The following is an 18,972-nucleotide window of genomic DNA, read 5'->3' on the forward strand; positions in this document are numbered from 1 at the left end:
CTGATATTATAGCAACATAAGTTTTGTTTTTGTTTTGTTTTAACTGTTAGGATTTAGAAGACGTAGAATCCCCCAGAAGCAAAGATTTGAGTTAAAAATGTTTGCTTTAGAAAATATATATGTAACTTTTCAAAGATTTGCACACATTTTCAGGATATAAAAAATTAAATCAGATCTACAAGCTCATAGCGCGGCACTCTGCACATATCGTCAAAAACAGTTGGCACTCGGCTCACATTCAAGAATGTCAAAAGAAGAGAACGTTAAGGACTTAACAGACGTCTGTTTGAAGTCGTTTCAACGAATGTTCAATCACTGTTTATCACACTGAACGTGTGATTAGAATTACTCTGGGAGAGAGCAGTAATTACTCTATAGCAGACTTTCTATTCTATCCCCAGGCCATTATACTTCTGAACCCAAAAATAATTGACAGACACAGTTTATACATACAGACTGATTTGGTTCACGTTTTATATGTTCCCATTTCTACTATGTATCAGTATTTTATATAGATACTGTACTTTGGAATGTTCTCTCGACTGCCACTACATTGTGACTGTGTAATTTATACAGGGTTCTTGGTAGTTATAGATATATATATATATATGTATACTGTAGGCTACAGAATATAATATAGGCTCAGTGGTGGAAAGTATCTATACTCAAGTTAACTGTACTTAAGTACATTTTTGAGTTATTTGTAGTTTACTCCAAAGTCCAATACTTTACTTCTACATCTCAGAGGCAAATATTGTACTTTTACTCCACTACAATTCTTTGAAAACTTTAGTTACTTTGCAGATATCAATTATTACATTATAAAACATACATTAACCACTTCAGCCCTATTTTATACCTAGGCTGTTTGAAAATAGCAGATCTACAAGCTCACAACGCGTCGCATTGCGACGCGTTGTGAGCTTGTAGATCTGCTATTTTCAAATATTTCAGTACTTTTGCTTTTGGTACTTTAAGTACATTTTTATACCAATACTTTTGTACTTTTACTTTTGTACTTTTAATTGTAACAGTACTTCTACACTGCAGTATTGATACTTTTACTTAAGTAAAACATTTGAGTACTTTTTCCACCACTGTGTATAGGCTACATTACACAATGCAACGTGATGCATTGTGAGCTGGAAGAAAAGAAAAGAAAATACTTTTACTTTGTTACCGTACATGCAATTAGATGACAATATTTACGTACTTTTACTCAAGTATTATTATTTTTTCACCACAGGCCTTTTACTTGTATAAGGGTACGGTATTTTACCTTGTTGTATTGCTACTTTTACTTGAGTAAGAAAATGTCAGTAATTCGTACAAACACTGCCAACACTTTCACTGTCTCAAGGGCAACGATAAACACGCTGGTAAGACATGCTCTGTTTATCTGTGCTGCAATGCTGTCATAAACAAGACACACACACACACACACACACACACACACACACACACACACACACACACACACACACACACACACACACACACACACACAAACCCCTGTGTGTGAGGGTGTAGAGAACAGCACTAGAGGAGAGGATGTGGTCACAGTGTAGTGTAGCTCAGAGTTACTACAGGGGGTCCGGGACCCCTAGGGGGTCCTCAGAGTTACTACAGGGGGTCTGCCAAATCTTTGTGACAGGATTTATTTGTATTTACTTGAACCCTAGCATCTCTATATTCTGAGGAACATTTGCCGAAAATAGCAGATCTACAAGTAGATCTGCTATTTTTTGGCAAAGAGGTTAGAAGCAAATCAAGTACTAAGTAGTGTGTGTGTGTGTGTGTGTGTGTGTGTGTGTGTGTGTGTGTGTGTGTGTGTGTGTGTGTGTGTGTGTGTGTGTGTGTGTGTGTGTGTGTGTGTGTGTGTGTGTGTGTGTGTGTGAGAGACAGACAGACAGACAGACAGACAGACAGACAGACAGACAGACAGACAGACAGACAGACAGACAGACAGACAGACAGACAGACAGACAGACAGACAGAGCCTTCTGTGACATGTCGGTCAGTGGCAAGGAGCACTTGAGTCCCTTAAACACTCACCGCCATTGTGTCAGACTGGATTGATGTGTGTGTGTGTGTGTGTGTGTGTGTGTGTGTGTGTGTGTGTGTGTGTGTGTGTGTGTGTGTGTGTGTGTGTGTGTGTGTGTGTGTGTGTGTGTGTGTGTGTGTGTGTGTGTGTGTGTGTGTGTGTGTGTGTGTGTGAATGAATGATTCAGCGCGTTCAGATATGATCGGTGTTACTCGGCTGTCATAAATGGACCCCCCCCCCGTCCTCCCCCGCTACATCAAAGCCATGAGTTGTGAAATATTAAAGCGGTCTCTACGGCAACGCGACAACGTCGCTGCAAAGGCAAATAAGCTACAGCAGAAAACACAAAACACCCCAAAAAGATGATCTTCCCCCAAACATGAGAACATTGTCATTCTACTGCTCTGACAACAACATGTAGAATGACCTGTCAACATCTATTAAAATAATTTAAAGGAATAGTTCACCCAAAAAAAGTTTTTTTTCCTATGGATTACCCCAACGTGCGTTTGTAGATCGGCTATAATTCCCGCCAAACGTTTGCCCCAGAATAGGGTTGCTAGGGTTCATCTGGTTAATTTCCTGTGTGGTTGAAACATTTTAAATGTGTGTTGATTTGTGATTTCCTGTTGAACAAAACGTCTTCATGTCATAAGATTTTGTTGCTCCGGAGCTTATTTTCTTAATTTATCCATTACCCATTCCAAAAGGTCCATTGGAAATCTGCAGTGGAAACACATGACGGAGGTAACATCCGGGTTAACCAGCAAAAAGACGTCAGCTCTGGAGCACTCTGTACCAAAATAATATAAATAATAATACACCTTCTTTATTTTGTAAATGTTGCTTACTTTTTTTTTACTCTTCTGAAAAATCTGCTCTTTACATTCCCAAAATAAATCTGCTCTATTTTGGGAATGTCATTATAGGGAAAAAATATTTTCCCCAAACATTCTTTTTTTGTACATTGGCTGTTTTTGCAGCGTGATGCCATCGTACGATCGTATAGTAGAATTTGGTCAGAATTTATTGAGAGGATAGCCCCTTGAGATGCAGCATCTCATTTTAGAGGGGGTCCTATTCACATACGTACAACATAACATACAGTACAAGTACACAATACACAATACACACATGTACAGATACAGTTAGCTTGCTCACCCTCCACCCCCCACGCAATCCATTCACCAACTCACTTTAAACAAAGAAGTCAAGAATACAGTACTAATGAGACCTATATCAAAGTCAGAAATAAACGTATGTACAAGCAGTGTTAGAAGCATGAACAGGTAGTTTGGAGATGTGAATACAAGGAAGTCCTGAAGCGGCCAAGAGAGGTAATTGATCTGAGAGAGAGAGGAGGGTTGTTCCAGTCAGATGGGGCTTTGTAATGGAATGACCTGCGTCCAGCTACAGAAAATATTCTTTTGGGAACAGAAAAATAGGGATGTTGTGAATGTCTAAGCGGGTATGGTGATGTATATGGTTCCAGAGACCGTTTCAAGTAGGAAGGACAGTTAGAGTGAATACATTTGAAAAGGAATAGGTACCAGTGAAGTTGCCTTCTTGCCTTAGGCTGTAGCCAATCAAGCGAACTATACAGAGAACAGTGGAGTATAAAAAAGGGCTTTGAAAAGTAGCTAAATTATCACGTCCTTCCTTTTCCCGATCCTCCGGTGGGGCGAAACGAAACGAAACAGCCACACCAACCCCATGGAGATTCGAAATCATGGATATTTTTTTATTTTTGTCTCATTCCTAAGACAATAATTTTGATGTCCAGCGGACCGGTAAGCAGCGGTTCCGGTAGGGGACACGAAGTTGACACCGGTCATCAAATTATTGTCTTAGGAATGTGACAAAAAAAATAATAATAATCATGAATTCAAGTCTCCATGTGGTGACTAATCCATAGAAAAAAAATCATTTTGTGGGTGAACTATTCCTTTTAAAAACAAAACTGACTATGAGGGAACAGCACTACAAATGAATGCACGGTCACATGGTCTAGCTATATCGCAATTACAAAAAAATTATTAAAAAAAAATTCAGCTGAGGAATCACGTACAGCATTACATGTTGTCTTATTATGCAGATCTAATATTAGACCATCTAATATTAGCGCGCTCTCTGTCTGTCTGAGTGTCTGTCTGTCTGTCTGTCTGTCTGTCTGTCTGTCTCTCTGTCTCTCTCTCTCTGTCTGTCTGTCTGTCTCTCTCTGTCTGTCTCTGTGTCTGTGTCTGTGTCTCTGTCTCTGTCTCTGTCTGTGTCTGTGTCTCTGTCTGTCTGTCTCTCTCCATCATTAGGATGGTAATGAAGCCATAGCTGGATCTGCACAATGATGATGATTGGGCAGAAGACACACCAATGAGCTCTCATCAAAAGAAACAAACACACAGTCACAGTACACTAACTAAACTACTGCCATTTACAATTCACTGAGCTATGCAGATGTATTGCATAAGAGAGAGAGAGAGAGAGAGAGAGAGAGAGAGGAGGATCTGGAAATCTAAACAATGTGTTCTAGTGTTGCTTCGGTTGATATCTGGTCCATCGATCAAGTACAACATTCATTTAACCCATTAAGACCGCAAACGTTTTAAGATTTATTTGGCTATTTTTTGGAAAACTCGTGGAAAATATGTGCAAATCTTTGAATATATATATTCAAAGATTGGATAAAAATGTTCGCTTTAAAACATAGGCTATATATAGGCTATGTTTTAAAACGTACATGTTTAACTCCCATCTGTGCTTCTGGGCGGGGGGTCCCTGGAACAACACATTTTGAGATGGGGAAGGGGGGGGTCCGCGGCCAAATACCTATCATTTTGGGTGGTCCTTGACATGGAAAAAGTTGGAGCACCACTGCACATTGCAACATACTGTTAGGATTTAGAAAACATTTTTAGATTATGTATTTGGCCCCCCATCTCAAAATGTGTTGTCCCAGGGACCCCCCCCCCCCCACCCAGAAGCGACGATTTGAGTTACAAAAGTTCGCTTTAAAAAATATAGATGTATCATATAGACCACAACTCATGGCTTTGATGTAGCGGGGGAGGGGAGGGGGGGGGGTCATTTATGACAGCCGAGTAACACAGATCATATCTGAACACGCTGAATCACACACACACACACACACACACACACACACACACACACACACACACACACACACACACACACAATGGCAGTGAGTGTTTAAGGGACTCAAGTGCTCCTTGCCATTGACCGACATGTCACGGCAGGCTCTGTCTGTCTGTCTGTCTGTCTGTCTGTCTGTCTGTCTGTCTGTCTGTCTGTCTGTCTGTCTGTCTCTGTCTCTCTGTGTGTATCTCTGTCTTTGTCTCTCTCTCTTTCTCTCTCTGTGTCTCTCTGTCTGTCTCTGTCTGTCTCTCTCTCTCTCTCTCTCTCTCTCTCTCTCTCTCTCTCTCTCTCTCTCTCTCTCTCTCTCTCTCTCTCTCTCTGTGTCTCTCTGTCTGTCTCTCTCTCTCTCTCTCTCTGTCTCTGTCTCTCTCTCTCTCTCTCTCTCTCTCTCTCTCTCTCTCTCTCTCTCTCTCTCTCTCTCTCTCTCTCTCTCTCTGTGTCTCTCTGTCTCTGTCTCTCTCTCTCTCTCTCTCTGTGTCTCTCTGTCTCTGTCTCTCTCTCTCTCTCTCTCTCTCTCTCTCTCTCTCTCTCTCTGTCTCTGTCTCTGTCTCTGTCTCTCTCTCTGTCTCTCTCTCTCTCTCTCTCTCTCTCTCTCTCTCTCTCTCTCTCTCTCTCTCTCTCTGTGTCTCTCTGTCTCTCTCTCTCTCTCTCTCTCTCTCTCTCTCTCTCTCTCTCTCTCTCTCTCTCTCTCTCTCTCTCTCTCTCTCTCTCTCTCTCTCTCTCTCTGTGTCTCTGTGTCTCTCTGTCTGTCTCTCTCTCTCTCTCTCTCTGTCTCTCTCTCTCTCTCTCTCTCTCTCTCTCTCTCTCTCTCTCTCTCTCTCTCTCTCTCTCTCTCTCTCTCTCTCTCTCTCTCTCTCTCTCTCTCTCTCTGTGTCTCTCTGTCTCTGTCTCTCTCTCTCTCTCTGTGTCTCTCTGTCTCTGTCTCTCTCTCTCTCTCTCTCTGTCTCTGTCTCTGTCTCTGTCTCTCTCTCTGTCTGTCTCTCTCTCTCTCTCTCTCTCTCTCTCTCTCTCTCTCTCTCTCTCTCTCTCTCTCTCTCTCTCTGTGTCTCTCTGTCTCTCTCTCTGTCTCTGTCTCTCTCTCTCTCTCTCTCTCTCTCTCTCTGTCTCTGTCTCTGTCTCTGTCTCTCTCTTCTACTCCACTTCATCTGAGACGAAAATATTGTACTTTTACTCCACTACAATTATTGGAAAACTTTCGTTACTAGTTTGTAGATTTTGATTACTATTACAAAACATATATCACCCACTTCAGTCCTACATACATTTCGGCCATTTGAAAATAGCAGATCTACAAGCTCACAATGCGACGCATTGTGAGCTTGTAGATCTGCTACTTTCAAAAGATTTTGTATACATTTCAAATGAAATTAAATGGGACATTCTGCATAATCAGTACTTTTACTTTTGGTACATTTTACTCAAAATGTACTTTTACTCAAGTACATTTTGAATTCCGTACTTTTACTTGTAACAGAGTACTTCTACATTGCAGTATTGATACTTTTACTTAAGTGAAAAATTGGACAACTTTTTCCACCACTGCGAACATGTCCGTCTTTGAGACAGGCTGTCACAAAGTAGCTCTAATGACGGGCTGGCTGTGACATCAGGGCACAGTGACACACACACACACACACACACACACACACACACACACACACACACACACACACACACACACACACACACACACACACACACACACACACACACACACACACACACACACACACACACACACACACACACACACACACACACACACACACACGTGCCAGAGAACGTGCACGCTTGCTGTGTCATCTGCCTTCCTCTTTCTCTTTTTTTATCCTTCTATTTTGGTAGATGTAGGCTAAGAGGAGAACAGGAGGAGAACAGGAGGAGAACACAGGCCCTGCGGCCCGTTAAATCCAGCCATGCACGGGATAACAGTAATCGCTGCACAAAACGACGGCGCCCACACACACACACACACACACACACACACACACACACACACACACACACACACACACACACACACCCCGATCACGGCGAGCCAGCGGCCGCTTACTCATCACCACGTACACAGAGCTCTGTATTTATGAATAATGTACGTATCAATACAGTGATTTTTTTCCTTTTTTAAATATTTTTTGAGGGGTATTTTGATTTTATTAGTAACTAAGTAGGGGTGCAACAATTGAACTATATAAAAAAATAATCAAGACCTGCGGCCGATTCTACAAATGCCTTCTAAACAGTGTTGATTTCGTCGACTAAAATTATGACGAAAAATGTTTGTCGACTACCTTTTTTCACTGACGAAAACTAAATAAAAACGAAATAAAAACTAAGCTATGATGACTAAAACTATGACTAAATATATTGACAATTTCGCCAACAAATAAACACTAGACTAAAATGTTAGTGAGGGACTAGTGGAGAAGAGATCCAGACAAGTAATTTTATGTTTGGTTGCGCTCCGCTGTTGCGCTCTGAAAATAGCAGATCTACAAGCTCACAACGCGTCGCGCTGCGACGCGTTGTGAGCTTGTAGATCTGCTATTTTCAGCATGCAACCAAGTGTAAAATCAGCCATTACGACGCCATCAAGGCACCGCCGACATACATTTTAGTCGACTAAATCAGCTGTAGATTTAGTCGACTATAATCTTATGATATTTAGTCGACTAAAACTAGACAAAAACTAAAACATTTCAGATGATTTCATATGACTAAAACTAAATGGAATTTTATTCAAAAGACTATGACTAAAACTAGATCAACATTTGCTGTCAAAATCAACACTGCTTCTAAACCAGTACATCTCACACTTTCGAGATGTATTTTTTAAATTTCAAAAATAGCAGATGTACTAGGTTTGATTGATTGATTGATTGATTGAAGTACTTTATTTAGTAAGACATAGTCAAAGTACATGGAAGTAAAGTTCACAATACAAGGTCCTCTAAACTGCATCGCCCAGGAAAGCACAGTGGCTTAGATCGCAGGTTGCCTTTTATATCTGCTATTTTTGAATATAGCCAACGCTAAAATCTAAAATGACAAGAGATGCTATCCCAGTTTGAATGGGTTAATGCAATTATCAATCAATAATCGATCCGTATTTTGGGGCCTGTCATTGTAGGTGAAAGGTTTTTTTTTAAATGTAAAAAGGCTTTCTAAAGAATATTGAAAACAGCCGATTTACAAGCTCACAAGGTGACACGTTGTAGCTTGGAGATGGCCTATTGTCACTATTGTTTGCATGACACCATTGAGCGAAGTGGTTAAACCAGTAGTTCTCAAACGTGTTCATGTCAAGGACCCCCAAATGGCCACGGACCCCCATCTACAAATAAGTTCTGCCAGGGACCCCCCCAAAAGACAAGATTTGTGAAAAAATAGAAGAAAAAAAAATCTCGAATCATTGTTGAGATATAGCAGATCTACAAGCTGTGAGCTTGTAGATCTATATTTTTGAATAGCCAACATATAAATGGATAAAGTGATTAACCCATTAAGACCTGGAACGCATCTGTGTCACTTTAGATTTCTTTGGCCATTTGAAAATAGCAGATATACAAGCTCATAGCTTGTATATCTGCTTTTTTTTCCTGCTAAAAATCTTGAAAACATTTTTTTTTTTTAGATTTCTTTAAAAAAAAAATAGGATTTATAAAACATTTTTAAGAATTGCCTCTGGTCTTAATGGGTTAAAATGATGCTGTATTTACACATTCTGCTGAGGACCCCCTGGAACCCCCTTAAGGACCCCCACTTAGAGTTAAACCACTGGGTAAAACGACACACGTACATGTTTGACAGGTGTTGTTAGAAACGGACATGAGAATAGATTAAGCCTGCTATTGACTGGTTGTATAGAGAGGGATGAGTCGTTATTATCGTTTATCGTGAAATTGTCCTCCGTCATACACTGGGATCAATTCATCTTTGTAGAGCTGCATATCCGGTACCACTTAAACCCTCTAGAATTGGTCAAACACACCTGATATAATTGGTCAAACACACCTGATATAATTGGTCAAACACACCTGATATAAATGGTCAAACACACCTGATACAGTCTTTTTTTCAATCTCTAAATCTCTTAGACAAAAAATAGCAGATCTACAAGCTCACAACGCGTCGCGAGCTTGTAGATCTGCAAGCTTGTAGATCTGCAATAATAGGAGATTAGGATACGCAGTTTTGTCCTATAACGTTTAGAAAACAATTTTTTTTTTATATACAGTATATCATTACACATGCATTATTAATAGTAGAGTAAGTGGTTTACTTTGGTTAAAATAAGTACTCATTGCTATAGAGTGTTTGTTCAGTAACAGTGTTAAATAGCTCTATATTGTGATAGTAATCATTACTATAGAGTGTTTGTTCAGTAACAGTGTTAAATAGCTCTATATTGTGATAGTAATCATTACTATAGAGTGTTTGTTCAGTAACAGTGTTAAATAGCTCTATATTGTGATAGTACTCATTGCTATAGTGTGTTTGTTCAGTAAAAGGAGTCTCCCATGTCTCTCCAGCTCTTTATTAAACAGAAAATGCATTTTCGGTGCTCTCTCCTGATTGGCTTATATTTTGTCACCTACCTGAAAATGTACTATATTCTGAAGAGCTGGAGAGATCGCTGTGACCGAACAAACACTCTGTAGCAATGATTACTATCAGAATATAGTACTTTAACCTTTTTAACAATAAAATAAAATTACAAAAAAATATCACTTACCCTACCTTTTAATTTAAAGGTAAGACAAGTGATATTTTTGGGTTAAAACAAAATGTTTTTCTTTTAAAAGTTAAAGCTCTATATTGTGATAGCAATCATTGCTATAGAGTGTTTGTTCAGTAACAGGAGTCTCCCTGTCTCTCGCTCGAGAGTAGGCAACCTATTCACCAGCTTTGTTTTTTATAGTGTTCCAGATCCAATTTGCTCATTTCTTTGTGTCATCACTTCCAATTTCACTTGTTTAACCCGTTAAGCCGATTCTACAAAATGTCGTCTAAATCCCAACAGTTTTCTGAAAAACGTATGTTTTCTATATCAGTGGTTCTCAAACTTTTTTCAAGGACAGTGTCAAGGACCACCCAAAATGTATTTGGCCGCCGGCCCCCATCTCAAAATATTTTGTACCAGGGACCCCCCAGAAGCAAAGTTTTGAGTTAAAAATGTTCGCTTTAAAAGAATATATATATTCAAAGATTTTGCACATTTTCAAGATTTTTCAAAAATAGCAGATCTACAAGCTCGTAGCGCGGCACTCGGTGCCGCGCTACGAGCTTGTATATCTGCTATTTTTGACTAGCCAAAGTGTAAAATAATGGAGAGACATGGAGACTCCTGTTACTGAACAAACACTCTATAGCATTGAGTGCTACATACTATAAAATATAGAGCTGTTTAACACTTTATTTTAACCAAAGAAAATCACTTACTCTATACCTTTCATTACGAAAGAAAAACAAATGTCTAAATGAGCAGTTTCATGTGTGTGTGGCAGTTATTTCAGGCAGCGATCATGGAGTAAAACATATCATCTTTTTCCCTCATAAAGTCATTATTATTATTGCTTTAATTAACTGTCAATTAGAAAAAAAGCCAGCAGGCACAGACTGATCATGTGTGATGTTCACTGGAGCAAGCCACTGCTTGGGAAACAGAAGGTTCCAGTTGCTCCGGCTCGATTCCCCCGGCTCCCCGCTGGGTTAGCGTCAAAGTGTCCTTGAGCAAGTTTGTTTCCCCAAACATTTCGTATGGGTGGCGGCGGGGGGGAAATGTCCCTTTATTTGTCGTTTCCTATACATTTTGTTCAGAATTATTATTATGTCCAAAGATTTTCAAAGATTTTTCTCAAATCAAATATAGCAGATCTACAAAGCGAGCTACAATCTTCAATGTGAGCTTGTAGATCGTCTATTTTTCACTAGTTGGGGGTCGCAGGAGGACATTAAAACGATCTGCTACCTTTTATATCTTTGAATTTGAATCCTGGTAAAGTAACAGTTTTGGTTTCCACCCCGACAGAAACTATATATTTTTTAAAGCTCTTTGGATGAAGCCGTTTTACAAAATGCACCATTTATCATTCACTAGGGGTGTGTCGATACACTAATTTCATGAAACGATACGATACGATATTGGGCTCACGAAATCGATACGATGTATGGCACTTTTTATTATGAAAATATATGGGGTGGGGGAAAGCAAATGCAAACAAATATTTCTGTTTTGCATTATTCAGACATAAAAACGTGTAGCTTTTCAGCTACAATAGCCATTTTTAATCCAAATAGGGCAATAGTGTGACACCTGACCTAAAAAAAAAAAAAACATGTTGTCACCCTTTTCACCTCGGGCTGTTTGCATGCCTGATTATTATGACTGTTAAAAAAAACTATATATATTTTTTTTCGAAACGATACATATCGTCATGAAAACGTATCGTGATATATCGCGGGACGATATATCGGCACAACCCTACCATTCACCATGTTATATGGGTTTTTCACCTGTTTGTTTTCTATTGTAAATGCATTCATAAAGCAACTGAACCAAAGGCATAATTTCAGAAACAAACTAGCTGGGTGGGAAGAAAAGTGACCACTTAAACCCTTTAGACTGGGAGAGCATCTGACTGTGTCAGTTTAGATTTCTTTGGCTATTAAAAAATAGCAGATCTACAAGCTCTTAGCACGGCACCTATTAACTTTCTTACTATATGTTCATAATATGAACTCAAATATGAACAAATACTTTTGGGGGTCCTTGACATGGAAAAGTTGGAGCACCACTGATATAGAAACATACTGTTAGGATTTAGAAAATAATTTTAGATGATGTATTTGGCCACGGACCCCCATCTCAACATGTTTTGTTCCAGGGACCCCCCCAGAAGCAAAGATTTGAGTTACAAACGTTCACTTTAATATATTCAAAGATTTGCACACATTTTCACGATTTTTTCAAAAATAGCAGATCTACAAGCTCATAGCGCGGCACAGTGCCGCGCTATGAGCTTGTAGATCTGCTATTTTTGAATAGCCAAAGAAATCTAAAATGACACAGATGCATTCCCGGATTGAGTGGGTTAAAGTAGCCGATCTACAAGCGCAAAACACGTCACACCGTGATCTTGTAGATCTGCAATGTAGAATGTATGTCTAAGTGTTTGGCCTGTAATGACATAACCAGATTAGTGACCACCAGGTTGAAAGTGTCCTAATGCTAGCCTGGTTCCACTGAACTGGGGACCCCCCCCAAAATAATATTATATGAACTGGGGACCCCCCCCACCCCCCCCCCCCCCCCCCCCCCTGACAAGCACTTGTAAATGTAGGTTTGACTCAGTCCCCTGCAGTTCAAACATGATTATTTTGCGGGTTGCGGCCCGGAAAAGTTTGGGAACCCTTGATCTCTAGGCGTTGGTCAATTGCCAGCCCCTCCCCAAATGACAACCCCCCCCCCCCCCCGAACTGGATATCAACACGTATGTTAGCCTATACAGTAGGAACCTGATAAACGATATGATGATGATAAAGTGATGAGAAGCATGTTGTAATGAAGTAATAATCTCCAGAGCTATACATGAACTACCATGAAAAGGACAAACCCCATAAACACTGTATTTTACTGTATATATATATATATATGATCGCTGACAGGCAGAAACGTATCTCACATGTTTCACCTTTTTTATGTTTTTTGTTTTATTTTATTAATGCCCTACTTTATCATACAAGAGTGACGTACGAAAGCAGTGGAAATAGCAGATCTACAAGCTCGCAACGCATCGCGACGCGATGCGCTGCAAGCTTGTAGATCGGCTATTTTCACAATTTATTATTTTAATTTTTTATTATATTAAAAAGGAACCGTTTTGGACAGTATGAGGTTTTTACTCGGCAGAGACGATTATGATATATTAATGTCAAATACATCATTCTAATTCGGAGACCATTTTCGACTCGACCTATATATACGATGATATAATATTATGATATAATATGATGCTTATATAGTTTATATAATCTAATTACATTCACATGCATTACATTTCTAGAGCAGCATCGTGTGTTATGGCTGCTTCAAACTCTGTGCATGGTGTCTATAGTAATAATTTGTTCATGTTATTCTTAGGCTACTGGTACTCACACACACACACGCACGCACACACACACACACACACACACACACACACACACACACACACACACACACACACACACACACACACACACACACACAACACACACACACACACACACACACACACTCACAAAACCACTGTTTCTCAGTGGGGTCCAGAGGGGGTGGTGGTCTTTGGAGGGGTCCCAGCCTAGGGGGGTCCCCAGCTAAATCATTGATGGTTATAAAGTAACCAAATGGACCCTTGTGGATCTGTAACTGTATAGGCTACAAATGGAACCAAATTGACACACGGACCAATGGACACACACGGTCCATTTGGTTCCATTTAGTACACAGTTAAATGGACATTGATGTATCGCAGTGGTTCTCAAACTTGTTCATGTCAAGGACCCCCCAAGTTGATATGTATATGGCTATATGGCTGCGGACCCCCATCTGAAGCGTTTTGTGCCAGAGACGCCCATACAGGATTTGTGTTAAAATGTTTCCAAAATATTCCAAATGTTTAAAGCATTTAGCAAGATTTTTTTGTTGTTGAAAATAGCAGATCTACAAGTTCACAACGCCACGCGTTGTGAGCTTGTAGATCTGCTATTTTCAAATAGCCAATGTATATCGGGCTCAAGTGGTTGTACTGAATTGAATGCAAAATGAACTCATCTTGCTGGGAACCCCCCGGTACCCCCCCCCCCCCCCCCCCGGACCCCACATGATGTATGATCGTATCAAACAGATGGGGGGGGGGGGGGGGGGGGGGTTCCTCATTGAAATGAAAAGGTTTGAGACTCAATCATCATCGTCATATTAATTAAACACCTACAGAGTTCGATTAGAAACAAACACGCTTTTTGACGCTTGAAACTCAGCGCGTATCCCCGCCAGGCGGCATGTCCTCTCCGGGTCCTGTGAGGCACCCTGAAGGGCAGCGGGCGCAGTGCGCGGAGGATCCGGAGCTCTGGTTCTCCTTAACGCTATGTTACTTTAACGCCATTTCCCGCACACCTCCGGTAGGGCAGGCTGCGCAGCCTCTCGTCTGTAGTGGAATAATAAAGAATACACTTTCGCTATTGACCAAAAAGAAGACGCTTGTAGGATGTTGAAAGCTTATTTTCCGTGGTGGGGACACTCGGAGCCCCCCACCTCACGTGTAAAATACACTTTTTGTCCAGAAAAGAAAATATTTCACCGGATAGAAACATTCTTTTTTAGTTGCTCCACTGCGCCCCCTACAGGTCTTGCTAATAGAAAAACCCCATTGACCACATCTGTAGAGGGCGCACCCTTTGGGTGAAATATTTTCTTTTCTGGTCAAAAATTGTATTTTAGACGTGAGGTGGGGGGGCTCCCAGTGTTGCCACTGAGGAAAATAGGCTCTCAACATATTAAAACCGTCTTTGTTTTGGTGAGTAGCAAAAGCGTATTTTTTATTTTTTTACTAAAGACGAGAGGCTGCGCAGCCTGCGCTACCGGAGGTATGTAGGAAACGGCAGAACAGTAACGTAGCGTTAAAGGAGAACTCTTTCTAACGCTATGGACCAGAGCTGTATAGAGGATCTGGAGGACAATGTAAAAGCGGTGGATTCAAGCGAACGGATGGGCTAGTTAAGCAAAGCCACCCACACACTCTATATCCATACATCCATACACACATATATATATGTATACATACATCTCTAGCCATACATATATAATATATATACAACATCCATACATCCATGCATAACATACATACTGTACATCCATGCATGATCTCATAGCCTACTTACTGTGCGATCAGCTTCTGGAGGTGAAGAGATGATCTTCTATCCCTTGTGTGTGTGTGTGTGTGTGTGTGTGTGTGTGTGTGTGTGTGTGTGTGTGTGTGTGTGTGTGCGTGTGGGGGGTCTCTGCTGAAGAAAATACAGGTGATGTTTTTTTTCTCCCGACTGAGCAAAAAAAAAAAAACGCAGACTGTAATGATGCGCGTTGGTGTGTTGAACAGCCGAGCTGGGATAGGATTGTGTGTGTGTGTGTGTGTGTGTGTGTGTGTGTGTGTGTGTGTGTGTGTGTGTGAGAGAGAGGGTGGGGGGGGGGTCTTTCCTGACCGGGCTATCCACAGCTGCCGGTTTTCATTGGTTTAGGAGCTGGGGGAATAAAAGGGGGGTGGGGGGGGGGGGGGGGGGGGCATCTGAGGCTGACAGGCGTGGGGATTATTTGGGACTCCCTCTTTCCTTGGTGTTTCACCCAGGTGGGCGTGGTTATATGCCATCCACTAACCCTATCCCTAAACTTAAAGGGATAGTTCACCCCCAAAATGCCTTTAACACAGGGGATTCTCACATATTTCCATATCAAGGACCCCTCAAATTGACGTGTATTCATTTGCCTGCTGCGGACCTCCATCTCTAAAAGATTTTTTTGCTAGCTGCATAGACCCCCCCCCCCCCAAAGCGAAGGTTTATGTTAATACACATTTCTAAATTATTCCAAATGTTTTAACATTTTTTCCAAGACTGATTAAAAACAATCGCAGCGTGCTGTGAGCTATAGAGGATATGCGCATGCTTAAAGTGAATGGCACATCGAGTGGCAAATCGAGTGGCAAAGAAACATGCAAAATGAGTTTAACATGTTTAATGTTGTTTAATGCAATCAGATATGACTTTTCTGTTTGGATGCATGGGCTGTTAAGGCCAGAAAGTATTTTTTGACACTCAATAGGCATTCCTGCATAACTTCCTGGTTTGATGATGATGTCACACGCATATCCTCTATTGTGAGGCTATTTTCACTATTTTTAAATGTTATTTTTTTTATAATAATAATAATAACAATAATGATAATAAACATTATACTATTGTTCAATAACTGAAGTATAAAATATAGGGTTACATTAGGCCGGGGACACCGTGGGACCCCTTCAGAGATGCCTGGGGTCCCCGGACCCCACTTTGAGAACCACTGCCTTCACAGTGATTCTCAACCCTTTTGAGACATTTTTAGTACCTAGAAAAAATAAATGAAATTAATCACGATACTAGGTTCACGATACGATTTTTCACGATGTTTTAAACACACAATTATTTTTACTTTATTATTACTCTCTTTTTTTTTACAACACGTTTTCTCTTTCCTCTCTTTACTAAAAACTTTTTTTTTTTTTTTATCAATTCTCTTACAAAGATTCTGTATTTTCTTCTCTTTTTTACATCTTTTTTTTTTATTAAATCGATTTAAATTGTCACTAGTTTGATTCCATTACTGCATCAAAAGTAAACAAACTATAGGCCTACTATAAAACTGGTCAAACATTGGCCAAATTGTCAAATAAGAGGCATAAATTGTGAAAATAGCCGATCTACAAGCTCATATCCCCGATCTACAAGCTCATATCCACCTGTGTCATTTTAGATTTCTTTGGCTATTCAAAAATAGCAGATCTACAAGCTCGGAGCGCGGCTTGTAGATCTGCTATTTTTGAAAAATCGTGAACATTTGTGCAAATCCTTTTAATATATATATTTTTAATGTGTTTTTGTGTAACTAAAATCTTTGCTTCTGGGGGTCCCTGGAACAAATATCTTTTGACATTAAAAGATTTGAGAACCACTGATGTATTAACATATGTTTTTTTTCAAAAAAAACTGTTAGCATTTAGAAGTCATTGCGTAGAATCGGCCTCAGGTGTTAAAGGGTAAGACCACTCATTTTCAACATTGAACTTAAATGTCTTTAATACACTTTAGAGCTGTTGTGTGGACATAAGAAAAAAGCCCCCCCCCTTCTGTGTTGCCTAGAAAAGGATAATTGATTGAGGTCATGTGATCAGTGACATATGCGGGGTGTATTTTTGTATCCGCCCCCTCAGCCAAAAGTACACCCTGCGTATGTCACTGATCACATGACCTCAATCAATTATCCAGTTCTAGGCAACATAGAGGGGGGGGGGGACTTTTTCTTATTTCCACACAACAGCTCTAAGGTGTATTAAAGACATGGTTCAATGTTGAAAATGAGTGGTCTTCCCCTTTAACGGGTTAAACCGAGAACGCCGCTCTAAACACACAGCCGCACAGGTAGCGCAGCACGTGGTACCACATGTAACCGGAGGCCAGGGCGAGGAGATGGACCCCGCAGAGCCAGCGGGCGTCCAGGGTCACCGGCCGCGAGGGGGCCCCGGCCCCGGCCGCCGCCGCCTCCCCCCCCTGACCTTCGGCCGGAGGAGGAGGAGGGAACGCCCCCGTGTCGTAGAAGTGAGCCAGCATCTCGTCCTTCTCCACGAACCGCTGATACAGCCAGTCGGTCAGCGGCGCCGTCTCCACGGGAACCTCGCGTGCGGGGTACGCCCTGTAGTGCACGTGCGTGACCGTCGGGGGCCTGTAGCCCAGGATCCAGGTCTGGATGTCCATGGGCCGCGCCTTGGGGTACGCTATGGTCACGTCCACGACCCACCGAAGACCCCCCGGCCGATCGAGGGGTCCAGCGTCGCCGCCGCTGCCCTTCTCCCGCCCGCCCGTCGCCGCCAGGGTCTTCAGGATGACCTGCGCGGCGCCCAGGCGCGGCAGCGTGACGTGGGTCAGGTGCGGGAAGCCGTTCTTCTTGGCGAACGCCTGGCTGGTCGCCCGCCGCTTGCGCAGGAAGCCTCCCTCGGGGAACAGCACGATCCACCTCCGGCCGCAGCCGCGGTAGTGCCGGCGCAGGTGGTCGCCCAGGTTGTCCAGCTGCCCGCCGCGGTGGGCCTTGCCCTGTCGGATGAAGAAGTCCCGGTGGCACAGGGACACCACGCCGAAGTGGGTGTACCGGAAGACGTGGTCCATCAGCCACATCATGCGGCGCACGGCCGCGCCCTTGTCCAGCAGGGACGTCAGGAGCGCGCAGATGTCCCCCGTGGCCTGGTGGTTGACGATGACCATGGCGCCGTCCTCGCAGAGGCGCCGCACGTCGTCGCCCCACTCCGTCACCGTGTAGCCCGCGCTCCAGCCCCACGAGCACACGATGGCCTGCAGCCACTTGTACATGATCCCCTCCACGCGCCAGTAGGCGGCGCCGTCCCAGAGTCTCAGCGGCTGGAGGAGCAGCAGGTACAGACAGTAGGACGGGATGGCCACGCAGTTGTTGACGAGCATGACCGCGAAGCGGAGCGACGACTTCAGCAGAATCCGGCCCCGTTTGCAGGCGGCGCCGAGGTGCCGCGCCATCTTCGTGCCCGCCATCGCCCGAATTAAGTGTCACCGAACCGCCCTTAGACGGCAGAGATGTGTCTGTTGATATAACCGTTAATTAATGAAGTCACCGGTTCAGATAGCAGCAGGTCTCGATCAAGTGAAGAGGGGCGAGTTTGACGATCGGGTTGATGATGAAGAGGAGCGCCTCTGTGTCTGATCGATCATCTGTAGATCTAATCCTCACGAATGCTGTTCTGCTGCACGATGAATCCACACCACGTAGCGATCGCTTCTTCTTGAACGTTGTCGGGTGCATCGGGTTCGGTCCTCAGTCTCTTATCTACACAGGAGGTCATCTCTACTTCATGTGGCCAGACTATGACATCAGCAGGCCTGCTATGACATCAGTGCCATGTACGTACTATGATGTCACTCATGTCTATGTTTGGGCAAAGTTTCAGCCTATAATAACCTCTAAT

The 18,972-nt window shown here is 42.3% G+C and overlaps 1 protein-coding gene across 1 annotated transcript; it reads right to left on the reverse strand.

Annotated features, from left to right (window-relative positions):
* Nucleotides 1-17,365: 17,365 nt before the first annotated feature.
* On the reverse strand, nucleotides 17,366-18,526 carry LOC311041072 (acyl-CoA:lysophosphatidylglycerol acyltransferase 1-like; the record flags this gene model as incomplete). The annotated part of the gene is made up of 1 exon (XM_084051510.1): nucleotides 17,366-18,526. One exon carries the CDS (start codon nucleotides 18,524-18,526, stop codon nucleotides 17,366-17,368), a length of 1,161 nt encoding a protein of 386 aa, XP_083907636.1.
* Between the last annotated feature and the right edge of the window lie 446 nt (nucleotides 18,527-18,972).

This window comes from Gymnoscopelus microlampas, assembly GCF_963454915.1.
Source record: "Gymnoscopelus microlampas genome assembly, chromosome: 24".
In the NCBI taxonomy this organism is placed as follows: domain Eukaryota; kingdom Metazoa; phylum Chordata; class Actinopteri; order Myctophiformes; family Myctophidae; genus Gymnoscopelus; species Gymnoscopelus microlampas.